The following is a 20,213-nucleotide window of genomic DNA, read 5'->3' as shown; positions in this document are numbered from 1 at the left end:
TTCTGATGCCTAATGGAGAAACAAGGACTGTGGAGAGCCAGTCTATGGTGGTAGGATGCTGGCAGATGTGCCCATAATTGCTAGATTTAGTGTTAAGGGTTTGGCCATTAGAGTTTGCTCAAACAGAGCAGGCAGTGGGGATAATCCAGAGTAAACAGTCCTTAATCTGGGGGGGTAAATCTGCAAATATTGGGTACTGTGGGGGAAAAGTCTACAATACTGTACATAAAGTAGCCCAAACCCTATTTAAATGCTGTATCAAGAGTCACCACAAATAGCCGTCCTGCCATGAAGTCTCTAAGGAGGCTGGTCAGTTCCAGGGGGCGGGGGGGCAGGGCCTGTACTTTTCTGCTCAAGGATGAGGCCATCCAGCTCAGAAGTGCTAAAACCAAAGGACCCCCTCTGAGAGAGCTTACCAGTTCCTCTTGTTTTCCCTTTGAAGTCGGCAGCCAGAGCTGTTTACTTCAAAATAAACAGATAAATAAAAGGAGCAGAATCCTTGAAATCCAATCTCAAGGCCTGTGAAAAGGACCCTGATTGAGTCAGTACTTCCCTTTGAGTGTCTCAGTGAGTTGATTATGAGCCACTCTGAGGTAGACACTAACCCTGTCAGTATCCAAGTGCCCTTGATTTTGTTAGAAAGATTGGAATCTCATCCCTGCAAAAGACTGGAATCTCTGTGTCTCTCTGCATAAGCGATTCTAAGATCATGGACCACCCTCAAGGGAAAGGCTTTAGTTCCCTGAATGGGTGAGCGGAAAAGGACTTTTACCTAATGACCTGTCACAGGATGATTTCTGGGCACAAGCTGTAACCATGGATACGTGGGAACCTGTTATGTTGTGGCCTTGCAAACTCAGCCTCGGTCTCCTGCGTTTCTACACCAAACAGGCCATGCATCACCACAGAACCAGCCCGTAGGACAAGCACTGGGATTTGCTTTGGGAGTCTGGCCCTTCTGGTATGAACCCAGTTATCTTATTTCTCCTATTGACAGCTCTCTCTGGGCAAGTCCTCAGTGCAAACCAGAGACAGCATTCCTCTCAATTCCCCACAGCTCCCCCAGGAGGGCAGTTCAAGGTCTCATCCACAGGTGGAAGGTCCGAGGACCCAAACCCCTATGCAGGGCTCACTGGCTGTTCTCAGGTCTGGAGCTAGCAGAAGGGCATGATGCAAAGAAGGGCAAATTCACAATGAATTCTCATGGTGGGTGTGACGAACAAGTGGTGAGCCGGGGAGCAAATGCGTATGTGAAGGACTTGAGCCTCCTCTCGGTGGCACTGTCACAGGTCTGTAAGGAAGATCTAATATTTAAAAAAAGAACTTGAGGTCACACTTTATGCAAAGTCCAGAGTACTCTTGTTGTAAAGCACGGTTGAAGCAATTGTAGAGACTTGTTTAAAAGATAACTCAGCACCTATCAACAGGGTACAACTTGCTACATCAAGTCAGTCTCCTGCGGGGCTCATCTTCTGAGACTTTCTTAGAGAAGCTCAACTGGAGGCAAGTGCTCTAGGGGGAGCAGGTGGGACAGGAGGCAGGCAGACGCAGCCCCTGCCGACCCTCAGGCCACGTCCTTGATGGATCAGGGATTTCAAATGATGAAGAGCAGATGGTCTCATTATTATTCTGGGAAAGATTTAACAGTTTCCCAAAAGGCAAGCTAACAATTACTTTAACCACTACAGGACAGCGAGGGTATCCATGCCCCGTGATGAGAGAGAAACTTCTCTCCAGGTGGAAAAGCACCTTTGGAGACTCTGGGATCTTAATATCGTCCTGAGAGTGCCGGCCTCAGGAACAGTTGGTAAAACCAGCTCAGCTGACCGCTGCCTGATTTCCTGCAGCTCGCCTGGCCCATACAGGAACAGTCATCCTTCTCTCTAGTTCAGTACGCGGTTCAGGACTGGTGGCGGGAGAAATAGAGCCCATGATGGGGGACAACCTCTGCTCAGGGACCAGGCACCCTCAGTACTGACGCCCAACAGTGGCCGGATTCTGTACATCCGTATTCAGAAAGCAACCTATGAGCTCACCTGGCCGGTGGCCCTCCTGAGTGAGAAAGTGGGAAGGATGGGCTGTCCAAGTAGAGAAACCGACCGCCAGAGAAGGGAAAACCGAGCTCTGTGAGAAGTCTTCTGGAAGAGGGGAGTGCACAGGCCCGCGCAGGCGCCTCAGCAGGGCAGCTGCGGAGGGAGAAGCTCCGAGGTCTGCCCTTCCTCACACTCTAGCTGAAATACCTGTGATGCTCCTCTTTAGAAAAGTGGTTTTCCTACGTCTGTTTCCATCTCCAGTGGGATTTCTACAGAACAGCAAACTAATTAATCCTGGAATCAGAGCAGATGATTTGGAGGATGGTCTTAGCCCCCCTGGACCCCAAGGCACACCCAAGAGAAGACGGGGGCATGGAGCTTGTTAGTTCACACGGATCCTAACTTGCCCAAGGCTGATGGTGGCTTTCACAAATGAAAACGTAAAAAATGAACCGTGACCCTGCCATATGGAATACTGGGTCTAAACAAAAGCAACTCCCAAAGGCTTCATTTCCTTGCGCATTTTGGGTGAATTTTTAATCATTTAAGGTCAACTTTAACCAAATCACAGATGCCTATATAAGCCTATCATTCTCTGGCCCAAGCACTAGTGAAGACATTTCCACCCACACAAATAAAAAGTTTTAAAAAAATGTCAAAGTAAAAACAAAACAAAACAAAACAATGAAAATAAAAGAATGTGAAAAGAAATACAAATCAAAGAAATTTATTAGTGCTGACAAAAATACATAATACAAAACAAAACAAAACACAACAGAAACAAAACCAGAAACTCCACCCCAGTGGGCCCGTGCGCCTGAGGTACTGACAGCGTGCAGTCCCAGAAGCCCCTCAAAGCATGGCACTTAATTCATGAGGACCTCCATCTGCACCAGCCTTGCATTGGTGTCTCCAGACGTCCGGTAGGGTATCATCCCAGCAAAGGTGATCAGGGCTCGGGCTTGGCTTCGGAGTTGCTGAGAGAAAGGGAAAAGAAGAGAAGAGTACTAATGAACTTCCAAGTCGGGGCACTACCTGGGGAGCAACCACCATGGTCTTCCATGTTCTACCCCTTGGTGTCAGGGCCAGATTTACCCTCAACTGTCACACAGCCCGCACGGTGTAGAGGAAGCAAAGGTTGTCCGCTGGGGCCCCAGTCCCCAAGCCCTTCTACTAAGAAAAAGACAGATGTGGTTGCCAGGCAAGCTGTCTTGCCTGCCACGTGCGACTGTCTCTGGACACAGCTCTGAGCTTCAGACGGCCCGCTTTACTGCTCTGCGTCTCTCACTCTCTCCTGGCTGGTTTCTGCCTACCTGCCTCCAATCTGAGGTTTTCAGGCCCCCACAGAAGTATCCAGTCCCATTCCAGCTCTCTTTCTCTCCTGCTTCTTCCCTTTTCTTTCCTTTCACTCCTCTCATTTGCTCTCTCCTGACATAAGTGCTGGGCCCTTATGCTGGGCAATAATATTCATGAGATTCTTAGATGTTCCAGGAGGGAAAAAGATTTTAATTCAAGTCATTCCAGTAACAAAAAAAACAAGACAAAACAAAAGGGGATAACTTTCACTCTGATTTGCAAATGATAAAACACTATCTCTGGAATAAAGAAACTTAGAAGAACAGCTTCAGGTTGTCTCTGTTGAGACATGTTCCATGCTTATAGCAGCAAAAAAGGAGACCGTATCTGGAGTAGAAAGGGAGAGTCTACAAACACCTTTTAGACCATTAACATGACTTTTAAGGAAAACCCAAGGGTCACTTACTAGGCTTCCTAAAGATCACATAAGAAGAAAAATTGAAAGCCAAGGTGTTTTTGCTTGATAACGTGAAATAAACTGACAACAAGGATATGTCTTAATTAATATCCAAACCAAAAGAAATATTTACTTTATGATGAAGAGTACCCATCAGATTTTCTTTAAAAGTGTATAAAAGGGGGCGCCTGGGTGGCTCAGTGAGCTAAAGCCTCTGCCTTCAGCTCAGGTCATGATCTCACGGTCCTGGGATCGAGCCCTGCATCAGGCTCTGAGATCGAGCCCTGCATCAGGCTCTCTGCTCAGCAGGGAGCCTGTTTCCTTCTCTCTGCCTACTTGTGATCTCTGTCTGTCAAATAAATAAATGAAATCTTAAAAATAAATAAGTAAGTAAGTAAGTAAGTAAGTAACAGTGTATAAAAGTGTATGAGCTTTCATGCCTGATTTGGAGTGACTTTACATAAACTTTACAGGTGTTCAGCAAAGGGGCTCATCCCCTTACCAAGCAGCACTGCACAGTAAGTCAGGAAGCCACTCCTTGGGCAGCTTTTACACAAAAGTCTCTTCTTGACCCTACTCATCCCTATCCCTCATAAAAAAGGAGTAACGGGTGAGAGGAAGACAGAATGGCTTTATTCGCGATACTTAAAAGACTAAGTGCCTAAAAAAGAGAGATTAAGACACACAGAATGTGAGTTCAGCTGGTCTTGAAACAGTTCCTTTCAAATATGGGACAAAGGCCTGCTAGGCCACGGCTCTACTCTGCAGCAAAGCCCTCCTCTGGCCTGTGGGCAGCACACAGAGCACCAGAAACGCCCACCACTTCCAACACTCGCCTGCCAAGGTCCAGGCACGGTGAGCCCACTTATTTCATGAGGACCTCCTGACATTTACTGTCAATGTGCTTCAGGATCCTGCCTGCCAAGGGGGGATGGCAGACTGGCGGCTGCCTCAGGGCACGCATGGATGGGCCTACCACCAGCGGACCACTCCAAGCACCGTTCTCCACGCTGCTGAAGGTGCAAAGTTCCGCCCTCACTCACTAGACGGCAGTACAGTGACGACAGTGCCTGTGGAGTCACAGCTGAGAGCCCAGACACCCTTGGAGGTAGAAGACTAGATGGGGAAGTCAAGGGAAAGGGACTGCTAATTGAGTCAAACACCTTTATCTTTTCATCAAATCAACCGGACAACACATACCATGAGTTCCAGGCCTCTACCCGGACTTGGCTTGACCCTCAGGCAGTGGAAAGGGACACTTACAGATACGGCTCCTTCACCTCCCCCTGAGGGGACCACAAAAGCAAACTGCTTCCTGACTCTGGGCCTCAGTTCCCTCAGCTGTAAAATGGGGATTAACAATTGCTACCATTGAGACCTCTCTGAGGTCACTGTAAGGCTCAGAGGAGAACAGAAACAAGGGTTTGCATCAAATTCGTGTGTTGGCTGGCCAAAGTACTTATAGTTCTGGGGAAAGTGCTAAGACTCATAAAATAACCTTCCTATTTTAAAATGCATAGGACATTCCTATGGAATCACTACAAACTAGTATTCTGTTTGCTTTTTTAAAAGGTGATATTTGCATGGAGCACTTGGGTGGCTCAGTCGGTTGATTTCGGCTCAGGTCCTAATCTCAGTGTCATGAGATGGAGCCCTGCATTGGGCTCTACGATGAACACAGAATCTGCTTAAGATTCTCTCTCTTGGGGCGCCTGGGTGGCTCAATGGGTTAAAGCCTCTGCCTTCGGCTCGGGTCATGATCCTGGGACCGAGCCCCAAGTCTGGCTCTCTGCTCAGCAGGGAGCTTGCTTCCGGCCCCCCTCTCTCTCTGCCTGCCTCTCTGCCTACTTGTGATTTCTGTCAAATAAACAAATAAAATCTTAAAAAGAAAAAAGAAAAAAAGATTCTCTCTCTCCCTCTGCCCAAGGTCACCCCCCTCACCCATGGCTTACATGTGTGCTCTTCAAAAAAAAGAGTGATATTGGCAGACACCTGCCCCCCCCAAACCCGCTTTACCCAAAAAAAAAAAGCTTAAGAGCAGCAATCCCATTAATGTTCAATTTCTTTAGAGAGACTCCTGACAAAGGGTTTACCCAGCTGCTAAGTGTAAGGAAAAGGAGCATCTGGGATCAGGAGCAAGCGTCTCATGAGGTGCTATGGACGGCAGACCAGAAAGGTGGTTCTCAGCGATGGTTCTGATCCATGCTGGGATCTTACAGAATCACGGTCCTCGATGACTCGCTGGGGCCTGGATGCCGAGGATGGACTTGTCCCCTTGAGCCTCTTAAATTGTGTGAATAAGATGTTCATGGTGGCAAGAAGTACTTCTGAGAGGTTGTGCCTGATCTGCACAGAGAAAAACACATAAAGTAAAGGAAAAAGAACCAAGTCTTGGGGACAAGAAAAAGTGTGTGTGTGTTGGGGGAGAGGGACACACTTCAGGCAGGCCTGGGCACACCACTTTCCATAGCTGCCAGGTAGAGAACTACAGAGTCACCAAAAAGTAGCCAAAGGCACTGAAATGTCAAGTGTGAGAGCAAAACTCAGGCAAGGCTGCTCTGGTGAGGTGGGTCACTCTTCTGCTCCTTTCTTTATGCCACCTCTCCTAAGTGAAGGCAGGAGCCAAATGCATGCTGACATGATCTGACCACCATGTACACTTGGACTGGCCAGAAGAGTGATTACCAAAAGCAGTCTGGATTTCAATGTCAGTAGGTAGGGAGGCACACATTAGTTCTCTAGTCCCCACCACTCCCTACTATCTTACACCTGCCAGAACGTTTCCATCTCAGGTGCACAGCCCTAGCAGAGTCCTTGGGGGTGCCTACAAAGGCAGTGCCTAGGAGGTGTACCGCTTCAGTCCCCAGTGCAGTGAACGATCCATCCTGGGGGAAGGCAAGTAACAAAAGGGCAAGGGTCTGGGGCGGAACTGACAGCAGGTATGAAGGGCAGGTGGGAAAGGGGTAAGACCTAAACTGGGAGCACCACAGCTGGCAAAATGGGCAGAAGCTGGCCTCCCTTTTTCTTCTGAAACAGAAATATGCTTTCACAAAAGGTATTTGCTTAGGGAGTAACAGCTTTAAATGGAAACACTATTCATGACACCCCAGAACCAGGCAGTTGCCCTGAGTGTCCATGGTTCTACAGAAGAATTTTATCCCAGCTGCATGGAGAGGCCAGTCCGGATCAGAGAAACCACAATTTCTGGGGGTAGGGTCTGGGTATGAAGATTTTTTTTTAAAGCTCTCCTGGTAATCCAGTGTGCAGCCCAACTGAGTACTCTTGAGCTAGATGATGGCAACGTGCTGGAAACCCTTCAGAGGGACAGTGGCTCTGGGTGTCATGTGCTCATGATAACTGAGTCCACGGTCACTGCTCTGCTTCTCAAAACAAAACAGTTCAGAGCAGGGAAGGAAGGAAGTACATCATGGAGCATGTGTCAGACACTCAAGGGAACTATTTAAAGAAGGTCAGAGTTCAGCACCAAGACACCCTCTAGAACAAGTCAGTAATATGGAATTAAAACAAACCTCACAGGACCAACCAGAAATCTGTTCCCCCGAGAATGTCTAATCACTAAAGCGACTGTGTTTTCTGAGTCAGGAATTTGGACAATAATCTGATGGAGACAGGTGAATTCACAGAAAAACCAACCCAGGATATCTGAAATTGGACTTGCCTTTGAAAAGTCAGTCTAGGTGGTTACAAGGACTCTTACCATTATCAGCTATATTAAAACAAAAGCTTTCAGCAGAAATGGAGGAAAAAAAATCCATAATGCAGGAAGAAAATGACTCACTTCATCACTGAAATTTCTGAAAGCAGCCACTCTCTCTTCCACACTTTCCTGATTCAGGGGCACCAGCTTCAAACGATCAATTATCTGTTTAAAACAAAACGCCACCAACCGCTTATGATACAACCATCACAGTCATTTCATCTCCTTAAACACAGTCAGCAGCAAACATGTTATAAAGGGCTTCTTAGTAGAAAATGCTGCTTCCCCACCACACAAAGGCTTTGATTCTAATTTGCTAACTTAATTCCTAATCTCATTTTCTGAGGCAATTACAAAATTCAGAGATTTCAAGTTACTTTCAGAAGCCTCTGTTTTCAGACTAATGGGGAAAGGAATAAGGGAGAAAAGAGGAAGAAAAAAGAGCAACACAAAAATTCCCTTCCAATTCCTAGGATCATGCTTGTCTTCTTTGCTTAACAGGCAAAGAATGTGGTAACATTTCCTTTGTTTTAAATGAATCCCATGAAGTGTTTTGAATTTCCAGGGCAAATATTAACCTGTACTTCAAACACCCCTCTTGAAACTTACATCAAAGGCTCTGTCGATATGACCACTGTGATACTCATCAAAAAAGGTGATCAAGTCCAACAGAAGATAGAATGTGGAGTCCACAAATTTATTTGCACTGATTCCCTGAGCCCTATACCTGAAAGACAAAAGGGACAGGGGTAATTATGAATTTCTGCGCAACTTCTAACTTTAGAACAGCATTTGAAAAGTGTCAAAATCTATTGAAATCTCTAGATGAGGTGAATTAAGGAGTAGAAAGTAGTGTTTCTTTTCAAATGGCCAAGAAGTTGACAGTGGATTTGCAAAGAATCCATCTATAAATATTCTGCATGAAGCACACTTCTCTGGCCTCAGCCCCCACCTCAAGCATCCAAATCTCCAGAAAGGATGAGAGGTTCTGATGGGCCAAAAGCCCAGCAGCTACCACTGAGGGGCTGTTTATTAAATGAATTGTTTGATAAGGAGTGTTCTTCCGTGCTCCCCCAGGAAAGCATCTCCAACCCAATTTTCTCTGGGACACTTTATCAGGAGTATCTGTAGAGGGCACAAAAAGTAATGACTGTTACCTCAGCCTGGGAGTTCCATCAGTTCAAGTCCGATAATCCAGTTATCTCACCAAGGAAGGAAGGTACCTTCTTAAACACTGGCCACTACCACCTTTAAGAATTCCCTATCGAGCCATCGCTAGCTTTGTCCCAGAATGTCTTAGAGACGGCTGTTAACAGGCAATAGAGGAGTACAATGCCTAGAATTAAACACTTAGTGCAGGATTAGAATGTTGAGATGTGCTTTCATACCTGCTTTCCGGCAAAACTCTGAAAGTCTGATAGTGGGAAAACAGAATTCTCAACAGTCCTGGAGGGATGGAAAGTCTCTGGGAGACTACTTGATGTGACTAGTAGAACTGAGGGTGCATTTGGTGGGCACTGTCACTGGGCTCCCGCAGAGCCTCAGAGCCAGCTCTCAGCCTTACCGTTCCGCAATGGAGAGTGCCATGTTCTTCAGCCTCTCCTTGTTGGACTGTGGTGCGCTAATCTGGGGCACGACGGGGCTGAGTAGCTTGTTCATCAGCTCCAGCACCTTGTCAGCATTCTGTCCAATTGTTTTAAAATTAAAGAAGGAATCGGTTAAATCATCAGTAAAAGAGAAAAGGAAAAACAAAATAACCTGAAGAAGGAACTTTCTGATATGATGGATAAAAACGGTTCTGTATCTTATTCTGGATGACGGTTACAGATATATACCCACGGAAAATTCGCCAAGCTGTACACTTAATGTTTGTATATTTTTCTACATCTTAATTAGAACCCAATCAAAACATCTCTAAATTTAAGAAAATGAATTATAAACCTTCTTTTGGCCTACTTTTCTCAGTTTACAAAAAAAAAAAGAACATAATCTTTTTTTAGGCCACGCAATGATCAGCAGTCACCATATGTTCTTAATGTCGAAATACTTATTCTAGTTCTCTCAAAACGCCTCAGCTGTCATTTCCTTCCTTAACACACAGTGTTCACCAGCATGTCTGTGGCTACCAGAAGGGTAAGCAGGAAGGCATTTTCACCCAAAGTTTCACCATCGAAATGTGATGGACGTTTATTCTGCTGCCAAATGAGACTAGAGCTCACAGCCTGCAGGATATCCTTGCTATATGTTACTCCTGTTTGGCCAGAAATACCTTATGGGCAGAAATAATTCTGTAAAATGGGAATTTCACCCTGATCAGATCACTAGCTGCCTAAGCACTAGGAGACAATGCCTCAGCAGGACAGTGGTATGGTACAGCAGTGCATCGTCAAAACGTTTGTGCATTTAATGCCAAAAGGCTGACAAATCTATTAAGGAAGGAAAAGGGCACATTTTACCTTGGCAAGGTCATAGAGCTTTGCTGCTTCTTCAAAAAGTCCTTTATTTTCTGCCACGGAAGCAACTTTGTTGATAATAGGCTTTGTGTCACTAGTAAACTTATCTATGACTCCAGGCTGACAAGACAAATTATGGAGGGGAGGAGGACAGGAGCACAGAGCTGTTATTTTAAACACAGAGAAGCAGTTGGAATCTGAAAACTACTTTTACTGAAAATGCTCGCCCTGGGCAATGCATATATGTCATCAGCTAGACTCTGGCTTTCTTGAAGATGTAAGATCCTATTAAACACATGAAAGGAACCAAGGAAAGGACACATGGAGCAGGAGACTCACAGGCAGCACAGAGGAGCCTGCAATAAGACATCTGTGCTTGTTAATTGTCCAAAATGATCCAGAGGGTACGTGAAATAGCCAATGATCTTACATTTGCTGATGAGTAGGCACTAGGTGGAAAAATCAGGAGACTCACATAAAATATCGGAAAGATTTTGGATTTCCTTTCTAAGACAGATGGCAAGAAACTCAGCGCTGAAAAAATATATGGCAAGGGGTGTCAGGATATTTTTTAAAAAGATCGCCATCCACAATCACCAGCAGCCAATGGTCAGGAGCATGTAAGAGGCCTTAGGAAGCACAGAAGAGCTAGGGTGGCCTCTCCTTCTACCAGGGAGGCAGCACAGAAGAAGAGTGAAGAGCATGGGCTCTGGGGTCAAATTCCAGTTCCCCTTCCTACCAGCTGTGTGATCTCAAGAAAATGAGCCTCTTTCACCTCCATTTCCTCACTTGAAAAGCACCTTGTTGGATTATCATCATGGTGGCTAAATCAGAAAACACCTGTGCAGCGTTCAGCACAGTGCCTGGCAAACGTCACTGCTCAAGAAGCATGGCCATTGTCACCGGCACGGTCACTGGCCTTTCTTCTGAGCTGGAGAGTGTGAGCCCTGTGAGATCATCCTGAGATTGCTGGGTCCAAGCCACCCATTTTTACCAGTGAGGAAAGTGAGTCTCTGAGAGAGGCCGGTGTCTCCCCAGGGCCACAGGGAGAATGTCCGAGGCGGATGAGGACTGGTTTCTGACACCCAGGCCTCTGCCCCTCCTCTAGGCCTCCCCAAGTGTGTGACTCGGTGCAGGGAATCACTAAGGCTCACAGGCACAGCTGTATCTCTGGGGTCTGTGTGAAGTTCTGAGCCCTCACAACCACCTTCTGAGAGAGGTCAAGCACATTGCTAACTTTGCTATCTGGGGACAGGAGGTGCACTAAACAATTTCTTTCCTTGCATATCTTCTGAGCCAAGAATGGCAGAAATGTGGTCTTCTCGGCTCAAAAAATGGCAGGTATGAACAAATGAGTCCTTGGGACTTAAAAAAGCCATCTAATCAGAGCACCTGGCTGGCTCATCAGAAGGGTGTGTGATTCTTGATCTCTAGGTTGTGAATTCAAGCCCTCCATTGGGTGTAAAGATTACTAATGACAAAAAGCTACCTCATCATCAATTTATATATTTTACAGAGAAATACAAATGTGTGTTAAAATCAAGGGCATTATTTGTAGCCCGTGATTTTCATTCTTCGTTTTTTAAACCAAGTAATTTCATTCAGATTTGCATCTTGAGTCCTGAAGTCTAACTACATTCTTTTGACAATTATACAACCCTAACTGCCAATTAACATATCACTACGGGTGCATTTAACCCACCTTTCTACTTCCATCATTCTCTAGTTTCCCAAGGATCATATCGAACTGTGGAGACAAAAAGTTTACTCAATTTACTGGGAAAGAATATATGCATAAGCCCCAATTCTCTGGAGATGTAGGAGGGGGAAGAAAAGAGGGGAGGTAGGAAGAGTTTTACATAAACCAGGACGCAGTGAGATTGAATCAGTATTTTCATTATCAGAAACCAAGAAACCCAAGAGAATGGAACCCCCCCCCCCCGACCATATCCAACACAGCCATGCTGTGGGGACCACAAAGTAGCATGCGCATGTGCACTGCAAATTGTGGGTGGGAGAGAAGAGGGACTGACCTACCTCTCGACTTTCTATCACAAGCTCACTCACGCAGCGCAAAAACATGTTTTCTCCTTGACTATCTTTCTCGTCCCTGGAAGGAGACAAAAGCAACGTGGTTCCTGGCATGGCCTTGAGGCTTCTGATAGTCCTCAGGATGCCAGAAACCAAAACCAGCTCAAGTAAATGGTCAAAATCAAGTTTTACCTGAGGAAGTAGAAGTACTGGAGTGCCTCCCTCGGGTCTGTAGACTCAAACTTGCGGGTGTAGAGCATAAGCAACCTCACAAAGTTCAGCCGCCGGACGCAGGGAGGGTCGCCGGGCTCGTGGCTGACTGCACCATGGGGGACAGACACGGTCACACCCACTGCCACTATGACCCAGAAGCCAGGGGCTACAGGAATCCAAACCCCCAGCAGCATCTAGTCCTGCAGCCTGGCCAACACTTGCCAATAAGCTTCAGTACCCTGCACTCCATTTCTTTCCACAGAGTGTGGGAAATGACATTTTACAGTAAATTGCTAGAACACTGGTTTCAGGTTATGGTGTGTGCTCTGGGGCGATTGTGCTGCACCACTAAGAAATCTGCAGGCATTCATTCACATTTTTCTCCTGCCTCTCTTCTGACTCTCCCCTCCCACCCAGACAGTCATTCACAGAAGGGGGCTGCTGGGGTGTCCAGTTAGGGCCGTAATGGGAACATGACTCCCGACTCTAGGGACTGTGTCTTCCACTCCCATTGAACAGAGAGCCTGACTGGCCACAGGGCTGGCACTCTGTACAGTGCTGTCTACAATGTTCCAGAAGGATTCAGACTGTTGGCCCAGATCCCTGCCGGCTGCAGTTACGTGTCTGCTGCCGCCTGATGCGGGGTATGTTAGGGTGACGCCATTGCGGACAAATACTCACGGAGCTGAGCACTCTGTCCTGAGGATTTTAGAAGCAGCTTCAGCTCGAAGAGCACCAGTGCCACGTGGACAGCATGGCAGCGCAGCCGCTCCATGCGGAAGAGGAAAGCAATGGCAGCTTCGAACTGTGCCGTCAGGAAGAGGACTTGGAAGTAGAGGAAGGGCTGCTGGTTCACCGTGAAGTGGGACTCGCCTGCGGGCCAGGAGACAAAGCGGACTCAGGAGTCAGACAATCAGCAGCCCCGATCCCAGCAGAAGCCCTTGCTGGAGGGATGAAGGGGCCCTGGCAGACACAGTGGACTGTGGACTGCCGTGGGAACCACGACCTGGCTCCACAACCTTCTCCAGCCTTCACAACACAACTGTCAAGTAGGGTCATGCTGTAAAACCCAGACCACCTGCACTAGGCGGGAGAGCAAGAGAGTACAGGCCCTAAAATGCTACATAAAAGAGGCTGTTGCTCCCCTTAACCCTGGTAAGAGTCACTCAACAAGGAGAGGAAGGAAGATTTCAAAGAGGCTTCCATTCACTCAGATTCACGGGTGTGGGAATTCAACAAATGCTCACCATAGGTCGGGATCTTTTCTTCCCCAAATTCTTACCCAGTAAGGAAGGGGAGCTACTTCCCCCTCATCTGTGCTCAGATACGGACATTACGAGACCCACAAGGAAGTAACAGCCAAGTCCTCGCTGTGTCTGTCCCCGAGCAAAGCTCTACCGGGGCAGTTCAAAGAACTAGGGAGAAGAGCTTACGGTATGTGACTGTATACACTGCTAAACACTGTATACACTGCTAAAAGCTCACATGGCCTCTACCTGAATTTAACAATCACTGTTTTGTTGTGTTAGGCTTTGAAGATCCAGAGTTCAGAGATGAAGGACCTTCCCAGAGGAAAGCTAAGTTGTGACCTTAGGGTTACCAGACAGAGAAGGTGGTTCTGTTCAGGATATCTTACCATAGTCTTCCAACAACTGTTTCTGGAACTGTGAAAGTGTGAGTCTGTCTTGTGGGGAGCTGGTGCCATCGTCATCGAAACACACTTGGTTCAACTAAACCCCCAAGAGAAACACACACATTGGTACAAATTACTTCCTGAGCCAGGCGTGCAGAGCTGTGGCTGCTCGGAGGCTCAAGGCTGTGCTAATGGCCGTGGTGACTAACGGGGAATCAGACAACAGAAAACGGGGTCAGGAGACAGGAAGTCTACTAGCCCTGGAGCCTGCTGGCATCACATATTAAGCAGGTACGAGCTGCATGCAGAACGTGAGCAGAGGGAAGGGGTGAATGCCCTGCTCAGGCAAGGGAAGCAGCGCCTGCCTTCAGCCACAGGTAGTCCTCGGTCTTATCAGCTACTTCGCTCTGGTTGTCAGTGATGTCACATCTGCCAATGATGCAGTACACAGCCCGCTTGTAGGGGTCCGTGTTGTTCCTGAGGGCCCTGCGGTAATGCAGTCGGAGCTTGTTCTCCGTGGCAGGAGACAACCTAAAGACACAAAGGCAAGGAACACATAGATCCACATAAACACTAAAGACCCTCAAGGGCATCTGAAAGCACCCAAGGCCCCAACCATGTAACAGAGCTAGGAAGGCTTCCTTCACAGACACTGTCCCCAACTGTAGCCCCTGGGTACCACACTATTTTGACCCGCCATGCCGCTACCAGCACTTGCATCTCCTTGCCTACCTACCATCTTCCTCCAGTCAAGACCTTCAGGAAAAGGTGAGAAATGCTGGGGAATTAATATTCCAGCCCACTGTGCAGCAGTCCTCAAGCCGTGACAGACATGAGTGAGCCCTTCCCTTACCTGTCTTAGCTCCCCTCTGGCCTCTTCACTCCCTTGTACATGTCAGATCACCTCCCAAATAAACTAGTTACACTCAAATCCTTGTCTCAGGGTCTTCTTCTAGGGAAACCCTAAGCCATGAACCCTGCACTAGGGTTCTCTACTATAAGCAAGACAGGGGCTTATGGTTTAAGATGATCTCTGGACATGGCATTATTGACCCTACCTAAAAAACTACTTGAAAAGGGGCGCCTGGGTGGCTCAGTGGGTTAAGCCGCTGCCTTCGGCTCAGGTCATGATCCCAGGGTCCTGGGATCGAGCCCCGCATCGGGCTCTCTGCTCAGCCGGAAGCCTGCTTCCTCCTCTCTCTCTGCCTGCCTCTCTACCTGCTTGTGATCTCTCTCTGTCAAATAAATAAATAAAATCTTAAAAAAAAAAAAAAAAAAAAAACTACTTGAAAAGTAACTCTAGTATTCCACAGGAGAAAATGGAGTGACCACCATTTTCTCCTTCAGATACATGTACGTATATTTAAAATTGGATTTGAATGAGTAACAACTAAAGTCTAATTACATTAACAAAACCCAGAGAAAAATTAATCCCTAGCAGTTCCTTAATGGAAGAGAACTAAAGACAAACAGAAATAACCCCCTGGCTTAGTTTCAGTGATTACATTTCAAAATTACTAACTTCTCATTCTAGCCTTCGAGCTACAAAGTATGTGGCAACATTTTCATAGTGGGCCAACTGGAAAAGCACCACATGTTAAATGAAGTGGAATACAACAGTTTCATTTTATAAAGCACGCTTGAAATGCCTGGGATCCACAGAGTGGTCAAATCACTCTCCCAACCACAGTCTCTCCCACTGGGGTACAGAGAAATGCCCAACACACACACACGTAAGTCTAGACAGCAGTATCAGAACGGTGCTCTTTTAATGTTCTCAACTGCTATTCCCAAGACAGCTCCACTTGCTTTCTAAACTTCATTTTTTTTTTTCTAAGCAGGAGCTTATTCTGAGTCATGCACGGGTCAAAGGGCGATGCCAGTGGGGGCCGCCCTGCTGACTCCACATGGCTTCTTCTGGATGCACCATCTTATTCACCATACCTTCTGTCCTTGCTGTTCATGTACTCCTGGAACCAGGTTTTAAACTCTCCCAGCTGGTGCTGGGCTCGGTTAACCACCTGTGAAGCAGCAAACAGGTCCCCACAGCGCATGCAGTAATAAATTAATGCCCACACAGGATGGCCTTCCACCTCTCCATCCTAGAAGAGGAAAGATGCTCAAATAAACAAGCAAACGAAGCTAGCTGGCGGCTTTCTGATGCACTCACCTCTCCTCACATTAAAGTCATTTCAATTTCAAAACAGCCCTGCTAGGTGCGGACCATTAACAGCATCCTCCCTTCCTGTTTTACAAACAAGGAAGCTGAGGCAAAGGGATATGAAGTAACCTGTCCAAGGTAAGCTGGTAAACGCAGTCTGGCTGTAGAGCTTTTCTTCAAGAGCATTACGTGCCCCACGTGACTGACAGCCAGCCTGTGGGTTCAGCATAGAATTCTAGTAGCCAGTATCTGGGTGACATGTTCTGTGACAATTCACAGACACTCATCCTTACAACCCCTGCAGAGCAAGGGCTGAAGATGTTTACTGAGCAATAAGAGACCATCAATATTGCACTTGAGTTTATAATATGTTCACTACTGAGACCAGTCAGATGGATACTGGCACTCTCAATCATTCCTCAGTTCATCCACTGATTGAGTACTTTGGTTCTGGACACAGTATTAGGCAGGCACTGGGGAGCTGAGAAGGCAACCCCATTCCCAGTCTCCCTGAACTTGAGCTTATCTATCCTCAAACAGGTTTTGTCATCATCTTGGCAGACTGTGATTACTTTTCTCTCCACTTCTCCCCAACTCCTCCGGACAGGTGGGTCTCAGATTTCCTTTCTCGGTCCCTCAACCACTCCCCCCACTGGACTCTTTATAAAACCGGATCCAACTGTGTCACTTCTAAACCCCTTTGAGCTCTTTACACTGGTACTGCAGACCTACACCTGCTGGCCAGATGTTTGCCAAGCCCTGCCACACGACTGAGATGCGAGATACCCTTTCCTGCCTCCACGTATGTGTTCATGCTGTTCCTCCAATTGAAATACCCTTTTCCAAGACCTCTGGCAGATAAACCCCTATCCTTAGAGGGCACTGCGAACCCCATATCCTTTACAAAGATAGCCTCCTCTGTATCCTACCACCCTTGGTACAAAGCTCCAGTTTAGTGCCTTGCACATGGTATAAAAATGTAATTCCCCCAACTGGACTAGGAGGGGCTGAACAGTCATATTCTAGGAACTATATCTAACTCCAATCTTTCAGATGTCTGAGCCAGCAACCTCAACAGTCATCCCTGATTCTGCCGGTCACACCCACATCCAAGTCTTCAGTAAGTCCTACGGGGCCTCCTTTCCCAATACATCAAGAATCTAGTGACATCCTGCCCGTCCCCCCACCTGTGCCTTCCCCCGCTCTGAGTTGAGCAGCCAAACCCAGCCTAATACTAGCCTTCCAAGGCTCCTGAGCCTTCCTCCTAGCCCCATACTCTTTGCCATACAGCAGTTTACACATGTCCACTTCATTTTAACTGCAAATGCCTATCTGAGAGAGACTGCTGCAGGTGTATAACTCAACACACGGAGAAAGATGCCAGTACCTGAAGTCCAGGCAAGGGAGCCGGAAGTTTGATGTTCAAGAAACTTCGAACCAATTGGTAAGTCCCAGGCACCCCGCCTAGCTGGGCCTGATGCAAGTTTCCAAAGACAGTTACAAGGGTATAATTCTTATAACTGGAAAAATTGAAAAGAAAAAAGAGAGATTGAAAACACATATACATATCTGTGTACCCGCTACATCCATGCCATTAGACTGTGCACTGCACAGGCAGGGCCTGGACTTCAAACCTCACACAGAAGAGGAAACCACACATGTGAAGCAAACTGTATCATTTGTTCAGTGGGGAGCAACCCATTGTAAAGATTTCTCATCACTGTGGATACTCAGAAGAGTCCCTAGAGGAACATAACTGTTGGCTTCCAATGCATTAAGGCCTAATATGCAGATTGCTTCCGCTCACAGCTGAATGTTTTGGTGGATTCTTTTAAAATTTTTTATCTTGAAAAATTTCAAACCTACAAAAAATTAAAAGAACAGCCCAATGAATGCTCCTATACCCTTTACCTAGATTCAGCACTGTGAACATTTGTGTACACATTTTTTTCTCTAAGTAGATTATGTACATATACATACACACACACATATATATACCACTTTTTTTCCAAACCATTTGAAATCCATAAAAACAAAACAAAACAAACCCTTCTGCAAAAATACAGAAATAAGGGGCTACCTCATCTGTAAACACTGCACCATATATCTCCAAAGAATGAGAACATGTCCCTACCCAACCTCAACACCATTATGACACCAAGAAACCGAAGAGTAATACAACATTATTATCTAAAATATAATCCACACTCAAATTTCCCAGTAACATCCTTCATAGTGTGTGTGTCTCTCTCACATCCAAGATTCAAGCGAGGAAATGCGTGGCACATAGTTGTCCTGCTACTTCCAGTTCCTTTAATCTAGGGCAACCCTACAACCCCTTTTCACAACACTGACCTTTTTTTTTTTTTTAAAGATTTTATTTATTTATTTGACAGAGGTCACAAGTATGCAGAGAGGCAGGCAGAGAGAGGAGGAAGCAGGCTCCCCGCTGAGCAGAGAGCCTGATGCGGGACTCGATCCCAGGACCCTGAGATCATGACCTGAGCCGAAGGCAGTGGCTTAACCCACTGAGCCACCCAGGCGCCCCAACACTGACCTTTTAAAAAGAATCCAGGCCAGCTGTCTGGTGGCATGTCCTATAAGCTGGACAATTTCCTCATGATCTGATTCAGATTCAACTTTTTTGCCAAGAATCCCACACAGCAGATGCTGGTACTGACCACGGAGCCCCACCACGAGGCAGGTAATATTCGGTTTGATCACTTGGTTAAAATTGTCATTCACCAGACTTCACTGCTGTAAAAGTACCTTTCTCTTTGAAACTGGTAAGTACCCTGTGGGTAATACTTAGGAGTCATGTGGATATTCTGTTTACCAACAATCTTCTACCCAATAATTTCAGTTTCATTTGCTGCCCCTACTGAACCAATTATCACACTGATGGTTGCCAATGATTTTCTATCATTCCCTCTTTGCTTATTTGCTAGCATGCATTTTTAAACCCTGCAGATCCCTAAAATCTGTACCATCTTTAAAGTGCTTCCACACTAAGATGAAATGGTTCTAGTTATAGATACCCAAATGTGGGGTTAATATAATAAAGAACTTTCTAAATATATTTCTTATCCAAAGCAAAACAGACTGACTCAAAGTCAGGTGCTCCATATGCACAAAGATATTCAATACCGGATTAAGTAAAATAACAGAATGAGAGTATGTGAGAGAGACACAGTGAGAGAAACATCTAAATGTCAATTACCGCCCCCCCCAAAAAAAGACTCAATGGAATTTGACAGTTACCAAAAATTATACTGACAAAGAATTAAAAAAGCAAACTACATAAAACCACGTATTGTACACATTTGGCTCATAAGTATAAAAAGAAAATAAAACAAAATATTCATATATCAAAAATGGGGGAAAAGGAAATTGAAAAGGTACAGGAGCCTCTGGATGTGGTATAGGGGGCCTCTCCCCTTTCTGCAGGCCTTTTGGCATTTCCCTCAATTTCTATAATAAGCATGTAGCATTCTTATAATGAAAAATAGACAAAATTCAATTTAACAAATGTAGTGGGTTCCCCCATCACTGGAAGTATTTAAAAGCAGAGGCTGGAAAAGAGATTAGAGAACCGGGGCGCCTGGGTGGCTCAGTGGGTTAAGCCGCTGCCTTCGGCTCAGGTCATGATCTCAGGGTCCTGGGATCGAGTCCCACATCGGGCTCTTTGCTCAGCAGGAAGCCTGCTTCCTCCTCTCTCTCTCTCTCTGCCTGCCTTTCTGCCTACTTGTGATCTCTCTCTGTCAAATAAATAAATAAAATCTTTAAAAAAAAAAAAAAAAAAAAAAAAAAAAAGAGATTAGAGAACCAAATCCTGTGGCAGCTGGGACAAACAGATACCCACTACAGTCTCTTCTGACTTAAATTAAGACAACCCATGTGCTGATAAAGGCCTAAGTTAAAGAAGCAGTCTGAATTCCTTTAGGGCTTGAGAAAAATATAGCCTCCTGTTTCAAATTTGGAATGCAGCAGGGAACAGATCAACCAACCCTGTATTTTCTCAGTATTTTAAGCCTTATATGTAAAAATCATTTGGGACTGGGTCTACTTTGCCATGCTGTCAGTAGATCTGCATTGGCAAAAATTCTTTTTAAAAGTGAGTATAACTGGAGCACCTGGGGGGCTCAGTCTGACTCTTGATTTTAGCTCAGGTCATGATCTCAGGGTCGTGGGATCAGGCCCCACATCAGGCTCCACACG

The 20,213-nt window shown here is 46.1% G+C and overlaps 1 protein-coding gene across 4 annotated transcripts in view; it reads right to left on the bottom strand.

Annotated features, from left to right (window-relative positions):
- Positions 1-2,744: 2,744 nt before the first annotated feature.
- The window catches only part of NUP93 (nucleoporin 93), a 110,060-nt gene continuing 92,591 nt past the window's right edge, over positions 2,745-20,213 (bottom strand). For 3 of the 4 annotated variants that reach the window (XM_059383888.1, XM_059383891.1, XM_059383889.1), the window contains 14 exons: positions 17,383-17,515; positions 15,779-15,936; positions 14,200-14,365; positions 13,838-13,931; positions 12,883-13,074; positions 12,181-12,307; positions 11,995-12,067; positions 11,660-11,704; positions 9,961-10,077; positions 9,069-9,187; positions 8,114-8,231; positions 7,586-7,669; positions 6,004-6,132; positions 2,745-3,010 (listed from right to left, as the gene is read on the bottom strand). In XM_059383888.1, the coding sequence (XP_059239871.1) occupies positions 2,900-3,010; positions 6,004-6,132; positions 7,586-7,669; positions 8,114-8,231; positions 9,069-9,187; positions 9,961-10,077; positions 11,660-11,704; positions 11,995-12,067; positions 12,181-12,307; positions 12,883-13,074; positions 13,838-13,931; positions 14,200-14,365; positions 15,779-15,936; positions 17,383-17,515 (1,666 nt within the window). In that variant the 3' untranslated portion in view covers positions 2,745-2,899. The remainder of the gene's footprint in view (positions 3,011-6,003; positions 6,133-7,585; positions 7,670-8,113; positions 8,232-9,068; positions 9,188-9,960; positions 10,078-11,659; positions 11,705-11,994; positions 12,068-12,180; positions 12,308-12,882; positions 13,075-13,837; positions 13,932-14,199; positions 14,366-15,778; positions 15,937-17,382; positions 17,516-20,213) is intronic. The other variant, XM_059383890.1, reaches the window with a different exon arrangement.

This window comes from Mustela nigripes, chromosome 17, assembly GCF_022355385.1.
Source record: "Mustela nigripes isolate SB6536 chromosome 17, MUSNIG.SB6536, whole genome shotgun sequence".
NCBI lineage: Eukaryota > Metazoa > Chordata > Mammalia > Carnivora > Mustelidae > Mustela > Mustela nigripes.
The sequence above is the reverse complement of the archived record's forward strand: the minus strand, read 5'-3'. Positions and strand labels throughout refer to the sequence as shown.